The 17,755-nt window shown below is 38.1% G+C and overlaps 1 protein-coding gene across 7 annotated transcripts in view; it reads right to left on the minus strand.

Moving 5' to 3' along the window:
- LOC102164667 (serine/threonine-protein kinase TNNI3K) overlaps positions 1-17,755 on the minus strand; it is a 279,425-nt gene that overhangs the window by 75,519 nt on the left and 186,151 nt on the right. For all 7 annotated transcript variants that reach the window (XM_021096471.1, XM_021096470.1, XM_021096473.1 and 4 more), the window contains one exon: positions 11,456-11,565. In XM_021096471.1, coding sequence (XP_020952130.1) covers positions 11,456-11,565 — 110 coding nt within the window. The remainder of the gene's footprint in view (positions 1-11,455; positions 11,566-17,755) is intronic.

A 17,755-nucleotide genomic window follows, 5' to 3' on the forward strand; every position in this document is an offset into this window, starting at 1 on the left:
TGCCACTTAACTCAGGAAAATGAGATAAAGGTCATGTCCATCATGGGGGCTAGAAAGGAAATGCCACTTTTAGAGGAAAACAGCCATCAAGCAGTACTGGCCTCTGAGCCCACAGCCCTTGACAGATCATTTAGAAATCTGAAAGGGAAGGGCCGTGGGGCAGACAGCACTTTCTTCTGCTTTGGTGGCAGATTGCTGCAGTCAGGATGTTCAGAGCCTCCTGGGAATATGGCAGCTTTTAATGAAGCCAGCTTGCTTACAAGATACTGTCCAAAGAGAGTTGAAAAGCTAAGGAATCATGAGCCAGGGGAATTCCAGCCACAAACTCTGCCACAACATGCAAGGAGAACAAAAGGTGAGTTGTTTTGTTTCAGAAAATCCCACTCGCTTGAAATCCCTCTGAAGGGGAAGCTACCTTTGACTTCCTCAAAAGAGAAATGGCATAAAAATCTTGGTAGCAACAGTCTATTCTTCTCCTAAAGATACTGGGTGTGTGTATGTATGCACATGTGTTTGGAGTGAGGTCTAGATAGACCCTTCCCCCCTCAGGATCTTATTGGAAAGTGGATGTCATGATGTCATGACCCAACACCTAACATTTTGTTTTTTTTAAAAAGGCTTTTAAATATCAATAGTGTGGTTAAGATTTATGGGAGGCTGAGTATTGGCTTCTCTCCCAACATCTTCCAGTTCTAATGCTGGTTCTGCAGTGAGCAACCTTCCCAGAGCATGACATGTTAGAAGAATGGGCCTTCTAATGCGAGTGATTCATTTCAGGAATGATGTCAAGACACATACTTTGCCTGCTGAGCTGTCAGGGATGATAACTTCCCAGTTCAGGGAAAGTCAGGACTTAATTCACTGTCCCATGTTGGGAGCCAAGTGAATCTGGCCATGACATCTACCCACCGTACATGGGTGATGTCAATACTTAGGTGGAAGCAATGAATTAAATGTCTTCCTTTTTCTCCCTGAATAGTAAGGTAATGCTTTCAGGCTCAGCAGTGAAAACTTTGACAGCTGCCCTGTAAAGAGGCTCCTGTCATTTATTTGAATTGGTTTACAACAAGCAGAGCTTCCTCTCAGAATATGAATGACAGAGGTGATGCACCAAGAAATTTTTACCATGGGGATCCGGCCCTAAGGATGGATGTGGGGACAACTGGAAAAGAATGGAAACGTATGTTATGTCACACATGGCATAAAGCAGGATGTGAATTTATTTCACTGCATTCCTCAGACTTTAGGTCTTACCAGTTTCTGGGACCTGATGATTTGACTGAAAAGAATAATGGCCAAGGAAGAAAACATTTGCCATAGAAACCTGATCAGATTGGCTTTATGCTATAAAGAAATAAGCACTTAGCTTTTCCACAGAATCAAACCTTAGGCAGATGTTTCATTTTTGCTTTGTCCAGAGTTTTTACTTCTCTGTGGAAAACACCTCTACTAAAGAGAATGAGGTCCCTTAGCCATTTAAAACCCAGTCTCTTGGAGTTCCCGTTGCGGCTCAGCAGTAACAAACCCGACTAGATCCATGAGGACTTGGGTTTGATTCCTGGCCTTGCTCAATGGGTTTAGGATCCAGCATTGCCATGAGCTGTGGTGTAGATCACAGACGAAGCTCGGATCCCGTGTTGCTGTGGCTGAGAAGTAGGCCGGCAGCTGTAGCTCCAATTCGACCCCTAGCCTGGGACTTTTCCATATGCTGTGAATGTGGCCCTATAAAGAAAAAAGAAAAAAAACAAAACAAACCTAGTCTATTGTTTCACGCAGAGAACGCTGGTTTGTCAAAGCAATACAATTACTTTTAAGAAAGACTTGAAATTCTGCTACATGCCAGGCATTGTACTGAAGCTAGAAAGGACAGAGACTGGAGGAAAAACAACCAAGGCCACAACAGCTCCAGAACAGGAGTCAGTAAGAGGAGTATTACTCTAATTATGCCTTCTAACCCAGAAACACAGAATTGCAGTATTTCAGGGGGAGAGAGACTGCAGAGAGGACCTGGTCCAATAGTTCTCAACATTTATCTTTGAGCAACAGAAATCTCTTAGAATGTGATAAAGGCTAGAAATTCTTTCCCCAGAGTAATTTTATACCCACATGAGGTTCCTATCTAGTCTAATCTCCTGATATCTAGTGAGTAAGTGGTTTCTCCAAGGTCACCCAGAGAATTGCAGGCAGATCTTTGATTAGAATTAGATGCAAGTTGGAGCTGAGGTCACCTCTTTCTACCACTGAAAGAAACACTTCTTTATTCCTTTGGATAAAACAATTCATTTCACAAAACATGAGACAGTACACTGATAAGATGTAAAATTCAACTGAATATGCATTGTGGAAGAGGATAGGGTTTAGTATCAGACAGACCTGGTAAGTTCTGCCCATATCATTTGGCTGACATGTAACTGGGGGAAAACATTCGGCCTCTCTAAACTTGTTCTTTCTCTGTAAACATGATAGGATAATAGGACTTGTCCAATAGATCAATAGATCTTTTTTTTTTTAAGGGCCACACCTGTGGCATATGGAGGCTCCCAGGCTAGGGGTCTAATTGGAGCTACACCTGCTGGCCTACACCTCAGCCATGGCAACACCAGATCCGAGTCACATCTGCAACCTACACCACAGCTCATGGCAATGCCAGATCCTTAACCCACTGAGCAAGGCCAGGGATCAAACCCGCCACCTCATGGTTCCTAGTCAGATTCGTTTCCACTGTGCCACAGCAGGAACTCCTGGATCAGGTTTCTTAAATGAAATAATGAGTGTACAATATTTAGCACAATGCCTACCTCTTAGTATATGCTCAATCAATGGTAAAAATTACCATTATTTTTGTAATTAGTATTATTTAATATGTATCATAATATTATACTAATTTGCATCATTTAAAAGTCCCAGATTCCTGCAACACAGACCAAGCCAAATTCCCAAGCACATAGTCATTTAGCAAATGTTTAATGAACACTCTATTAAGTGATGTGAAGTAAAACAGATACTATCTCTGCTTTAATGCAGCCAGTAGTATCACAAGTATTTCTCCTTTGTGTTGAGGTTATTCTTTGCATGAAACCTGAATTCTACTCAATATTGTGTTATGGTCTTCCTAATATTTAGTTCCAAGTGGGAAATGATTTCAGAAAAAATTACTATAGCCATTTGAAAGAATTTAGTTATTATTCATATTTAAAGCTAACCTGACAACTAATCTAAATATGTCCAACTATGAGCATTTTTATTTCTAATTCTACAACTTTTACATCAGCATCACAACAGATTAAAAAGTGGCCATAAAGAGTGTCATTGTAAACACGCTAAACTGCCAAATGTCCCTTGAGGGTTTGGTTAAAAATTAGGAAATATTCAAGAACTGCTATAATCAGAGGAGTCCTTTTTGCATCTTTCATAAGGTTTCTAAGCATCTGTTTGGTTAGGTTAATAAAACTCTGATCAGTGCTAAATTTCTGCATTTATTGTTCAGCAGATATCAGCAGTGACACATTTAGTAGAAGATATGCAACATCCGCTTCAGCCTTGGCAAGATCACGTCTTGAAAAGCATTTAACAAATGAATCATGGCAGCCTCCAATAGAAAAAGGAGACAATGGCTTACAACCTCACAGGCAGAGACATTTTATTACAGGCTCATCATCTAAGCCTTATGAGCCTGAGGAACACTATGTGCAAAAGATCTTACAAAAACATAGATCAAAATATGATGGTCCTCATGGACTGTTAAAAGGGAGCAGGCCTGAGTGTTTTCAGCCAAACAATTCTCTTATCTGTAAATATGTGCCCTGCGATCAATTTCAAGATTATGTGAAAGAAAAGAAGCCAAATCGTCGGGAACATTCAAAGCCCAAGAGAGAGCAAATCCAAATTAACAGTGCGATAGAAAAATTCCTTACGAGGGAGGACAACATGGAGTTCTCGGGGTTATCAACAAAAATCAAGAAAACATATTCCCCTAAGAGGGTTAGCTTCTATGATCCTGATTTATTAGAAAAAAAGAGTTTGGTGATGTCATCCAAAATGTCCAGCCATTGGAGACAGCAGAAAACTCAAAGTAACCACCTGACCAACTTGGATCTCAAAAACAGTAATCCTCTGGAGAGAAACAGAGGAGGAAAATGGCTTACTGATCGACAGATTCTGAAAAAGAAGAGAACCAATCAATCTGACTTCAAAGGGAAAATTAAAGGACAAAGTCTAAGGATAAAATTAAATTTAAATCCTTTTAGAAAAGTCAAAGTCCATCCAGAAAAATCCTTGCCAGAACTCCCAAAGAAATGCAAACAAGTCTTGTTGCCACCTAACAAATTCTCCAAAGCTTCTGAGAAAGAAGCCAAAATAAACCCTGCAGCCTCTGCTGATTTTTGCCAACAGCCAGAGAGTAACAGCTATGTTAGATTCACTGCAAAGAGGCTGCCTCTCAAACGTGCCCCAAAGCAGACCCCATATTACAGAAAAAACATTAAAAGGGATCCTCTGCTCAATGTCAACAACATGTCTGTAGCTAACCAGAGCTCCTTGGGAGATAACTGTCATCCTACTGGTCATATTCCTGATGGACACCCATCAACATCAGCTCAGGCCACACCCATCTTGGTTGCACACAGGCATTTGCACTCCCAGTTCTCAACCGAGCAAGTGGGAGGTGCAGCTCACATCGAATTGGGAGTTCCTAGTTATTTACCAAGTACTTTGGAAAATACAGGAAGGGATATTTTATCATCCTGCCATTCTCAGGGGGCTACTGACCAGGGGGCAGCAGAGCCCACTGAACTCATAGAGCAGGACAAATCCAAGACCACGGAGCTAAGCCGATTTTCTTTGTCCCCAGGGAATCAAATACATAGGACTAACACCTACGAGGAATATACTTTGGCTCAAAATCAAACTTTACAGCTTGCCGAGCAAATCTCAAGTCATGAACAACTTGGAAACCAAGGAAAAACACTAATGACAAAACTCAAAATAACACATCCAATTGTGGAAAGTTGTGTTATGGATGAGGGAAATGATGTAGAGGAGAAACTTCCTAAAACAGAAACTTATGATTCCTCTCTCATTCCCCAGACACAATCCAAGGGCAACCTAACATTTACGAGGACAAATTCTACCCTGTACCAGAATAGAATAGAGCTTCCCAAAGATCTCAGTACCTCTCTTAGTACTCAAGCCATCTGGCCTCTAACCAACAGTAGTGAAAAAGGGATTGACAGCACAAATGCATTGCCCAGAGATGATGGCGCTGAAGCACTGGAGATAAAAATAGCAGGGAAGGAAGAGAAAAAAATGCTCCATGAAAGCAAGGCCAATTCCAGTATGTTAATTAAGACCACACAGATGACCTTAAATAGCACCACAAAAGAAAAGCAACAAACTTGGGAAAATGGAAAAAGTGAAAAACATACACTATATGACGCAAGCTCTATTGAGGCAACCATTACAGCTGAGGATCTGAGTATCATGAGTTGCCACAAAACTGAAAATGGACTACCTTGTAGTGAAATACATGTTAAAATTAATAGCAATATGCATGATTTGAGAGAAGTTCAAAACATTCAACCAGATAAAGATAACAGTGCACATAAAGAAGGTGCCACGGCAGAGGAGACTGGTAGAGCGCTTTCCCTCTTACCAGAGGCAGAAGATAATAGTTTTGAGGCCAAAAATGAGGTGCCTCTAATTCCTAGAAGAATAAAGGAAGCTTAAAACTCTGCTCCTTAACCTACACTGTATCCACCATCTGCTGAATATGTTAATTCATCACCTTTAGAAACGGAACAAAGTGAACAAAATAACTCCAATAATAATCCTTTTCTAAATTTAGCTTTCTTCAGAAAGACACACAAACACCCCCCAGCTTTTGTATGCATTTCAAATGCATTATTTTGAAGGGAAAATTCTCAGTAACTCTTTGTTATCAATAAAATAAAAGTACATGGTTGAATATAATGCAAAAATCAAAGATGGAGCCACAAGATATGTTTGACAATTAATTGAGTTTGCTTCTCTAAGGAGTAGGAAAATGAGAAAGAAGAGTTGTGCCTCGTCCTGGAAAAGAAAGCAAATGTTTAAAAAAAAAAAGCCTTAAGCAAATGAAAGATTAAATAAGAAAAAAGTACTTGAGCAGATTTACACTAGATGTTTACTTTATGGAAATTACTATACACATCTCAATTAGTGGTATTACAATATTGCTTTCTACACAGATGATTATATATTCATATTTGTGCCTGATCTGTTTTCCTAATTATGGTATGAAAATAAAAATTGAGCTTTGTTTGTTAACTGTAGTCTAGCTGATATGCATATTGGCATATTTCAACCATTTGCAATGTTCTGTTGACAATTATGCCAGATCCTAAGTAGAAGTCTTAAAAAAACTGTTATTTCTCTAAGACGGAAAAAAAAAATTGAAGGTTTTCCAGGGGTAGGAGGCCATTTCTGTACAATCTGTAAAATCCTATAAATCCACTAGGTGGAGATCTCGGCTTCAATCATTTTAGAACAAATGGGAATTCAAAATCAACACAACAGCTCCAGAACAAAAGGAATTTTAACAAGCTTCATTGCCAATTGTTATTAACTTAAGATTCTGAAAACTAAATAACCCATTAGCATGTAAACTTTCAAGGTTTGAGCTCTTGAGTTCAGCATGTCACTACTGTTTGGTGTGAGTCTTCCTCCTTGCACAGAAGAATTTAATATCTTTATAAATATTAGATTTAAAAGCAATGGTAGAATAAGCATTTCTTATTCAAAGCTACATTTGTTTGAAAGATAGAGGTATATTCTATTTCATTAGTGATATCCTAGTAAGATGTTTAAAGCATACCTTCGTGGTATAGAATATTACAATATTTCACATTTCCCAGTGAGAAAAAAAGGTTGCAAAGGCAACTCATTTTCTCTTCCCCTAGCTCTATATCTAAGTCTCCATATCTTTTTATCTACATGTAGCAATAGTATAAAGCTTTACAGACTATTAGAACACTGTAAATATTGCTTACATGCCCCACCTAGATCCTGTTTTCTTTCCTATTCAGAATTGGTAGCAAATGACAACTTTATTTTGAAAAGTCTCTAAACTTTTATCTCTTCTTTCTCTTTTTCTCCCTAGATTCAAAGTTTTCTTGATTTAACTCCCAACTCCTCTCCCCTCTCTGCTTGAGCTCAACTCTTATGCCATCTGTCTGCCTCCCCTGATTCCACTTCATTTCGTTAAGCACCTTGAAGGTGAGAAGAGCATCTATGCCAACTTTTTGCACAATAAGTTTACTGTATTCTAACTGCCAGTTCCCTCAGTTTTGTAGCACGGGTAACTCTTTTTCTCTGTAGCTCTTTTTCCTTTTCCTATTTTTAAAGCACCTTTATTTTACTGCAGAGCCCCTAGTTTTGTTCTCCTCTCACTGCCAACAATATCCCTGATATCTAAGGGCCTAAAAGCATTCTGGTCACTAACTGTCACTCAGAAGGCATTGATGACAGTTCTTCTGGACTCTTTTCTCTCATCCATTTCCTAAATCCAGTCCTTTACCTCCTTCTGTTCCTTTTCCTTTGAAGTAGTCCTCAGGTTTACCCCTGCTTCCAATCCCCATGGTAACCATTGTAGTCTTTGTGTTGTAATCAACTGGATTACTACTATAGTAGCAGCCCAGCCTGATGCTCTGACTTTAGTGTCTTTTGCCCACTAGTTCTCTGTTTTTATTGGCCACAAATCACCAGGAGTGCATGTTAAAATGCAAAGTCCCAGGGTCCATCTCAGAGATTTTGATTCTGTAGATTTAGAATAGGGCCCCGGAATCTTCATTTTAACAAACATTGCTGGGTAATTTGGAGCATGTAACAGGCAGCCTACACTAAGAAACAATGCTTAGCTATCCCAGTGCACTGTAGGAGATAATTCAGTGTTTGCCTCAGCAGCGGAACTACATACAATTAATTCTTCCAGTGAATAAATCCTTCATATCAAACTCACATGAACTTTCCAGAAAATTACATTTATCAAATCTTTTACTACTTTAGAGACAAAATATAATTGCCCATAATTTCACGTCCAAATTTCCTACTGTGGTATCCAAAGCTTTTCAAAATCAGATCCCGTCTACTCATCAGGACTTTCCCACTTCTGTTTTCCAACAAGCATCTTCTATCTTCAATAGGCTAGTCATTGTCCTCATCTACCTTTATGGGTCTTGACTAAGAAGACATGCATAGGAGACAATAATAGGCTTCAAGTTTAAGGAATGAAGCAAAGCCAGACATAAAAGAAAGAATGAGAAGTGAAGTTGATAACCTAGAAAATAATGGCCAGGCAGCATGATGTTAGTATCTTAGATCTTATTTTTTTTTTTGCTTTTTCAGGGCTGCACTTGCAGCATATGGAAGTTCTCAGGCTAGTGGTCAGGTCAGAGCTATAGCTGCCAGCTTACAGCAACTTGGGATTTGAGCGGGGTCTGCAACCTACACCACAGCTCACAGCAATGCCGGATCCTTAACCCACTGAGCAAGAGCAGGGCTCAAACCTGCATCCTTATGGATACTAGTTGAGTTAGTAACCCATTGAGCCACAATGGGAACTCAGTGTCTTAGATGTAAAGATGAGTTTTTTTCAAATGAGGGTCTGATATCACTCCTTAGGGGTTCCTATAACTAATAAATCTCTCCTTTATGTCTTTTCTCACAATGAATTTGCCTATGTTCTTTTGGCTTGAGCTGTCTTTCTCTCTCACCAACCCATCATTCAGAAAACTCCTCTTTATACTTATAATCTCAGTTCAAGTGTCACTTCTTCAAGGAAGCTTTTCCCAACCTAGCTCTCTGTGCCTCACTTGGTAGTGTTCCTTTAGTATCTATCCTAATCTAATCCTGTGTTCTTTCATCTTGGCTTTTAACTATAAAATCATTAATGTGTTTCTTCTGTTCATCTCCATTGGTGCTAGGCCCTAAGCACCATTAAGGGCACATTTCCATTGAATGTCCTCATCTATCCCTGGGGATGTATATAGTAGAAACTCACTAAATAATCATTTAAGGAAAGAGTGAAAACTAGCCCATTGTTTCCCTTCTCCTCACCACTTTGTCTATGGACAGGTAAAGGCTTTACTGGGCAATACACTGATGATTCAGGCATGTCGAATACAGACGTAGCTTAAATTTATAATGTTGAGATGCTCAAGTATTGCCAGCCAGTCAGCTTTCCTACTTTACTTTCTTCTTTTTTTTTTTTTTTTTTTTTTTTGTCTTTTTGCCATTTCTTGGGCCGCTCCCGCAGCACATGGAAGTTCCCAGGCTAGGGGTCGAATCGGAGCCGTAGCCGCTGGCCTATGCCAGAGCCACAGCAACGCAGGATCCAAGCTGCGACTGTGACCTACACCACAGCTCATGGCAACGCCAGATCTTTTAACCCACTGAGCAAGGCTCATGGCAACGCCAGATCTTTTAACCCACTGAGCAAGGCCAGGGATCGAACCCACAACCTCATGGTTCCTAGTCAGATTTGCCAACCACTGAGCCACGACGGGAACTCCCTTACTTTACTTTCTCTCCATCCTCCCCTGGGGCACCTTATGCCCTGAGCTCGGATCCTGTGCTCATAGGCTTCCCTGATTAGCAATAAGGCTTTTCTACTAAGCACTCAAGTTCTGGACTTAGTATTTTAATTTTTAACCTTTAATATACTCTCCTTTGGCCCTATTCTGGTTTCTCTTTCTCATTTTCCAAACTGTTACTTATGGCATCCATCCTAACTCCCAAATGCTTTTAGAAATGCCAATGACTTGCTTTTATTCCAAATTAAAACTTTCAGATGTCCCTTATCTATAATCATGAATAATTGGCTAATAAAAACAAAAGGGGTTCCCTTGGTATGTTATACTATAGAATAGTTCACACCCCAAGGACAGAAGGAAACTCTAGATACCTAGAAAATATGCCTGAGGTTCATACTGAAAGATAGGAAAGATTTTTCCTATTTAAGTCATGTAAGTTTTAAGACAAATAAACATTTGAATTTCAGATTAGGGGATTTGAAGCACTGATAAGCAACAGTGATATTCATTCATTTACTCAAATATTTTTGAGCATCTACAAGGTATGATTCTAGGTGAGGTGGTTACAGTAGCAAACAAAACAAAATGAACAAACAAAAAGTCCCCGTTTTTATGGAGCTAACATTCTGGTAGTGAGAGAAGATTCTACACAAATAAATATATAATCTGGTGGATTAAATGATCAGAGGAAGAGGTTATTATTTCTTCTGAGAGACTCCATCCATGTCCTATAATGGTCATCATTTTTCTTCATAAGAGTTTTTGTGTATACTTGTAGGACTGGGTAATGACTTGGGCTGAGTTTTACTTTTACGAAAAGAATGGGAAATCTGTTTTTTCCTTCCAAACATCTAGACTTGGATTTATTTTATTTCTCCTCTGGTGAGATACCAACAGCCTATTTGATCTGCTCCCTGTTGAAGAGAGAAAAAGTGTCTGGGAAGGATCAGAATCAAGGTCCTGTAAGAAATGGACCACAATAGCCAGGATGGTCTGGACTGGACAAACCAGGGCTGTTGGGCCTTTATGTATGAGGATCTTCAGTGTGAAGAATGTGAACTCATTCTCTCCACTTAGAGCAGAAGGATCAATGTGGCCTAATGTCAAAGCAGAAGGATTTCAATAGACAACACACATACTGGCAGGGGGAATCCTTAGACACTGTACAAGAGAGCAGTTGTGGAATCTCTTCCTTTGTTCATCTGTGAGAACAAAGTAGACACCAATCTGGTATGGTTCAGAAGAATCCTTTCCTGCAGATGGTCTGGGATTTCATTCTGGGATTATATGACTGCTGCCCTCTATCCTCTGAGGTCTATGAGCATATTCAATTTTTTCCCACTGTTTACATATCCTGTTTTACTTATTCCTTCCATAATACTGATCCCTCCATTTGGAGTCTAAATCTGTGTTCTTACCTACTTTATCACACAGCCACTCAGAGAGTTAGAAAGGACTGGGCCAGGTCTCCTGTCTCCTGCTTGAGTCAGTGCTCAAAAAATGACCACTGGTTATGGGGCTTTTGCCTGCAGGTGAAAAACCCACACAAATCCATCCTGTGCCAAACTTCGTTATTCAGAAAATGACTAAGTGTGGCTCAAGCGTAGTTAATAAAATTGCAGCTGAGACGAGACTGAGTCATCTGTCATACCCCGGTCTCTCTTTTACTAATCAGTTGTGAGAAACGTTTCAAAATCACAGAGCAGCAGCAAAGAAATATGAGATACTCAGACTTCTTGAGGCAATTAGAGACTAAAGAGCAGAAGGCAGATCAGTCTTCCCGCCTTGACAGTCTTAAAATACACACTGAAAGTAGACTTTGGAGCTACACTATTTGTGACAGATTTTGACCATAACACATTCTCTAAGACAAAATGAAAATTACTCACTTCGGGACAGGCATTCCACCCTCGCATCAGCAGAGATGATATGGGCTTGGGAATGGAATAGCCGATGGGAGGTCTGATGTGGTGGTAAGCCATGTCGGCTGCAGCAGCGGCTGTAAACCAAATGGTCATGTCAGTTTTGAAATTCACGTATTTATTTCGAGAAACATGTGAACAGACAACAACAAAAATCATTAAAAATCAATCTGTGCAACATCAGCAGAGATTCAAAGAGGCCTCTCAGCTGTTTTTTTTTTTTTAATTTTTTAAATCCTTAAGCAAATAGTGGATAATTTGATACTCTAAGTTTATCTTTATAATTGCTCATTCTTTTTGGCTTGCTCATTCAACAAAGAGCGAGCAGAACAGAAGAGATTTATACAGGAACAAAAGAACAGACAAAGGAGCAGACAAATAGCAAGCAGTATACGGTATGTACATGATGTTTTAGGAAGGAGACTGAAAGGCATACCGAACCAGCCTATACAATGCCATAAATACCAAGCTAAAGAGCTTGCACTACACACAGCAAGACAGGATGCCGCTGAACTTTGCACCCTTGAGAGTACCTATATCACTTTTCAAAATAGACTGTTTTTAAGCTTAAATCTGGTTATTGATTGTAAGAATGTTGGAATTTTAACTTTTAATATTTATAAAGTATTGTTTGCTAAACTCTGATACTTCAAATCCATCATTAGTTAATATCACTCATTGATTGAACTCTCCAATCAATGCCTGCTTGGATTTCTGAATATTGCTCATCTCAAACTCCCTATCACTGTGTTACGATTCTTGGGACTTCGTTGTAGATTTCTGATTGCTGATTATTTTTCTCTTCTGCAACCAGAAATTTCTATACTCCCTTGGAAACCAAGCTTATAGCTACTTTTACTGAACATGTTTTGTTTCAGGTATCATGGTAGATATAGACATAAGCTCTTTCGATCCTCCTAAACCATGCAAGATAGGTGTTGTTGTTGTGTGTGTGCATGTGTGTGTGCACATGCACACTGTGAGTTATATAACTAGTTTGTAACTTAATAAAAATTTTAATATAATCAGCAGTAGGTACAGCCTCTTTTATTTTTTTCAGACATCATGCCCTCTTCAGGAACTTCACATTGGAAATACTTTGTAAAAAACACATGAAGCTATTTCATTCCTCAGGAAATTTGCTCTGCACCCATGTGGAGGGCTAAATTTCCAGGACACTGCTTCCTGTCATCTAGAGTGCAATGTCAGAAGCATGTGTCTATATCTTAATGACTATTGAGATATGACCCGCCACCACTACCTCTCTTCCACCAAAGTTTACTCCAACTAAATTCTGTTTATAGATCTTCATCCAGCAGATACACCAATATTATATGCAATACAACATAACATTTTGCTTTATGGATCATTCAGAATTAGTATATCATTTTGCGAAATGTGAAATTAATACTTGTATTTCATAGAAGTGCAGAAAATTAAAATTAGAAAGAATAGGGAATTCCTTTGTGGTACAGTGATTTAAATATCTGGCACTGTCACTGTAGTGGTTCAGGTTGCTGTTGTGGCTCGGGTTTAATCCCTGGCCTGGGAATTTTCATATGCTCTGGGAATGACCAAAGTATAAAAAACAAGAGAATTAGAAGGAATAGAATCTTTTTATTCAGAGGAAACAATTGTTAAAATATTTTGAGCATTTCTTATATATTCTTGATATCATTGAGTTCATGCAGTAAACATCTTCCCCTAAATTAAATATAAGCATTTTCCCATGTTATTAAAGTTCTATATTAACATAGTTTAATGACTTTGCATTTAGTGTGATTTACTTAATTATTTCTCAACTTCAGGTTGTTCAAATTTGGGTATTAATACTTCAAAGAATATGTTTTCCAGTATGACTTTGCCAATTTCACAGATCATTTATGGTATTTTGAGGAGTGAATTAATATGTCAAAGGGCATAACCACTTTAAAGACTTTTGATATCTACTGATGAATTCTTTTCCTAAACATTTGTAATAATTTATACTCTCTTCACTTTGCTGTATAGCAGAAATTGGCACAACATTGTAAATCAACTATACTTTACTAAAAAATAAATAGAAACCATATTTAGCAAACCTAACATGATTTATAAAGTATGTCTTTTGTGTCACAAAAAACTAGGCTTTTTAGAGTCTTTCCAGCAGCTATTCTTGACGATTTTTAATTCTTTTTGGAATGAGGTAAATAAATAAGCAAACAAACTGATGCTTAATGATCACTGATTTTTCTAACTCCACTTTTTCACCTTATGATCATTTGGATATTGTTGAGCTGATGCAGCTGGTGCAGCTATAAGCACATAAACCAGAGTAGTGCACACATTTAAACTAATTATACATATCCTAATGGGTGGGGAGGGACCATTCATAAAGTGAGTTAAACTCAGATGCAGGTGCCAAACGTCTCCTTTGAAACTCTTTTAGACTCTGATATCAAGTATATAAAGTTACTTGTTTGCGTCTTGGCACTGTGTCTGAAAAATCAGTTTAAGACGAATGGTATTTAATTCTTCATTATTCAAAGTAGATTCCACAAGGTTTTGGCATCTCCTTCTCCCTTTTGCTTTACTCATTCTTGGCAGCAATACTACTCATTAGCACCTTCGCCAGAAAGTGGGCAATGCAACATGAAGGGTCATGGAATTGAAATCTGTCACCTTTGAGATTGCTTTGTCAGTCTTGCCTAAGTGGCCATACTACACTAGCAGCTGGGAAATTTTCTGGTATTCCAGATTCAGGAAAGGGATTGTCAGCCCATTAATCAAATTTTTACCTTGATTGCTACATAAAATATGTGAAATGATTTATGTAAACATTGGTTTCTACTTTCACCATTGAAACTTTGCTATTAAAAGAGAATAAGGATATATTTGAAAAATATCAATAACTCCTAATTGAATGCTTATTATTTCTTCTGTACTACCCTGAGATAGTTTTCAATAGTCTCATAAAGTTCATAATCTAGATTCTAGAGCAGGACTATCTAACAGAACTTTCTGTAACAATGACAATGTTCTTCTGTTTATTATGGTATCTTATGACTATTAAGCACATAAAGTGTGGTTAATGTGACTGAGAAACTGAATTTTTAATTTTACTTTATTTCAATTAATATAAATTCAAATTTAAATAGCCATGTGTGTCTAGTGGCTTCCATATTGGAGAGTACAATTCTAGAGCATAGCTCCCATTTTCCTGAATGAGACAATTTTGTGAGTCAGCCTCAAGGATCTGCATCACCTTGGTGTTGATTTATGGATTCAAGTTCTTCATTAGCAAAACTTTGTCAAGAGAAGAAAAGATATGAAAGGAGATTGTGAAGGTTGTCTTTCAAAAGAGAGGCCAGTGAACAATAGAACAGGAATTCAATACAGCGAGTGTTAACTTTTATTAATTTTTTTTCAAAAGGTACTGAACAAGCTATGTGAGTAATAATAGGCAGGGAAAAATAAATTGTTATGCTTTTCAATAAAATTTGGTAAATGAACGAATAAGGAAATTAATTACTGGATTTTTCACTGGTTTAATGGTTCAATTGTAAGTTCTGAAGGGTGATTCTTTTGTTCCTGAGATTCCTTCTTTCCTACCTGCTTTTCCTGCATTATGTCTACTGTCATTTAGGTCTTAGCTTAAATGAACTCTTCCTGGGTGTCCTTCCTCTGGACTCTCATAATACTCTGTACTACAACAGAGTATATTATATTAAACTTAATTGTCTATTAACTTGCTCGTCTCTGGAAATAGACTACAAGCTCCTTGAGGTCAGGGACCATGTCCTTCCACCACTGTGTCTTCTGTGCTTAGCACAATGACAGGCAATTAGTAAGCATTCAATAGATATGCACTGATTGAATCAATAAATTACTTCAAAATACAATTTCACTGGAAATAATACAGATCATGGTATACAGGACATAGTTATTTTACAAATGAATGAAGATGATAGATTAATACCAATTAATCTGTGGCTCATTATTATGTTTTTAGGACAGAGTATAATGCCTGTCAAGGAACATTGTAGAATGAAAGTAGTGTTTACTGTAATATTAAATTAAAACCTACTTTGACAAATTATTGAGGTCTGGTGGTATATTTAGTCTATAATATTATCTTTTGTTCAAAGCATTTTGGGAGGGGGGCTTCAGTAAACTGAAGCAATATGAATACTAAGAAATGCCCTTTACTAGGATATCTGGAGGCCTAATTTCCAGTCTGGCTCTGCTTTTAACTCCCTAGGAGATTCCAATTAAGCCAGTTTGCCTCTGTGAGTATTTATTTCTCTAACTGTAAGATGAAGCAGTGAGGGCACGGTGCAATGGTGATAAGCATGGGCTTTGGGGACAAGAAGCTATGAACTCTTACCTCTTACTAGCACAGGACATTGAGCATATATCTTATCCTAATACAACATGATCCATGGGTTATTGTTAGAATTAAGAGAGTCTGCACAGAGCATCTGTCACATTGTTGGCTTTCAACACATGTGAGCTGTTGTTGTTGCTATACTTATTACTGACATATCTAAGACTCTTACTGATTCCTTTAAGTCTGGACCTAGAGAGCTAGACACCAAAAATATTGCTGTATATTTTCTGTTCTGTTTAAACAAGAGATCTTAATTTCTTTTGAGGGGTTCTTTGTGTATTAATACCAAGTGACATATTGCATTGAATTACTGCAAGTCACAAGGCTAAGAACCATCTCATCTGTCATCAGTCCCAGTTCATGATGTGATATGGCCATTGTGGACAGGGTGACTAGCAACTCTCCATGATGAACTTAAGTAGCTTTACACTGCTTATGGATAAACTGGTACTCACTTCTGAATTCCTAAAGTAACTTATCACTTCCTCTCATGTTTTATAAATCTAGGCATTCGTATCAAAAAGAGAGCATTAAAGTACAATATTATGTTGGCAAGTTTTGACTAAGATAAAATTGCTAGAAATTTTTTTTTAGGTTGTATGTATGTGTGTTCTTAAAAACACAATTGATTCTACTTCATTGTTTTTGATGGGTAGGGCTGTGGTGAGACAAAGCAAACACACTCTACTATTCCAGCAAGAGCTAAGACCATTCTTTGTTAAAGTGACACTTTTCAATGATGTATCACCAGAGCATGCAGCATCTGAGAGACCATGAGATTGCAATCTTGAGATTGTACTAAGAATGGCTTAATTTTTTAAACCACATCCCATTCTCATTACAGGCTGTCAGAAGAATAGATTAATTTGCACCATTGTCTGTTCTCATTGCAATCTTTGTCAGTGTAATGAAGTATCGGAATGTTAATATCAGCTATATTCATAGAAATATCACCATCCATTGGGACTATCTGATCTTTCCAATGATCTGTGTAGTAATTGGATGGCTCTACTCTTCTCAGTGATGTACTGATAAGGATTAGCATAGCAAACATAGGGTTTCAGAACTTTAGTTCACTCATTTTCCTATCATTTGTCCAAGCACGGGCCATATCATCAATGTGCTTATAACTTTGAAGTTATTATATTTAAGATATTTTAGAATCCTAAACATATATGGAGCAGAACATAATCATCTAATATTTAGCAGGGGTAGCAAATGCAAATGGAAACAAATATGAGGCCTGTGACATAGCTGTGTCTCTAGATTACATTAATTCATATTTTTAAAAACCATATGTGAACACAGAAAAAGTCTGCAAGCCATATTTGGCTCCTGGACAGCAGTCTGCAACTCTGAGGTAAAGCCTCAACAAGAAGTTTCACCAATATTTTGCTAGAATAAATTGGCAGATGTTCCTAATTAGCTGCTGTATCCCAGACTTATTTAGGGCCTTGCGTTAAAGAATCCCAGGACACTGAGTTGAGTCTCCTTGTGGACCAGATGGCACCACACAAGAAAACAAAAGGAAATAAGAGGCTCTCTTGTTTGGCTCCAAACTATAATCTGAAAGTGATCCACAAAATTGGGTACCTGGTTATAAGGAAATGTGATTGGATAAAATATAGGCAGATATTTGACAGATATCTTCTTTAGTTTTTCATGATATATGAGAGGAGACAGGCCCAGGAGAGAAATAAAATCTGGGAATCGGGTGTTGGTTTCTTTTTTTAAAATGTTTCTGAGATAGGCTTGTTTGCTAGGTCAGACCTGCACATTTTTAATCTCACCGGGTTTTTCTCTCTCTGCTTGGCTTTGTAGCTTGGCTTCTTTTCTTCCTAATTTCATCATTTCCCTTAGAAATGATGTATTATTATTACTGTATCCATCATCCTCCT

This window comes from Sus scrofa, chromosome 6, assembly GCF_000003025.6.
Source record: "Sus scrofa isolate TJ Tabasco breed Duroc chromosome 6, Sscrofa11.1, whole genome shotgun sequence".
In the NCBI taxonomy this organism is placed as follows: Eukaryota; Metazoa; Chordata; class Mammalia; order Artiodactyla; family Suidae; genus Sus; species Sus scrofa.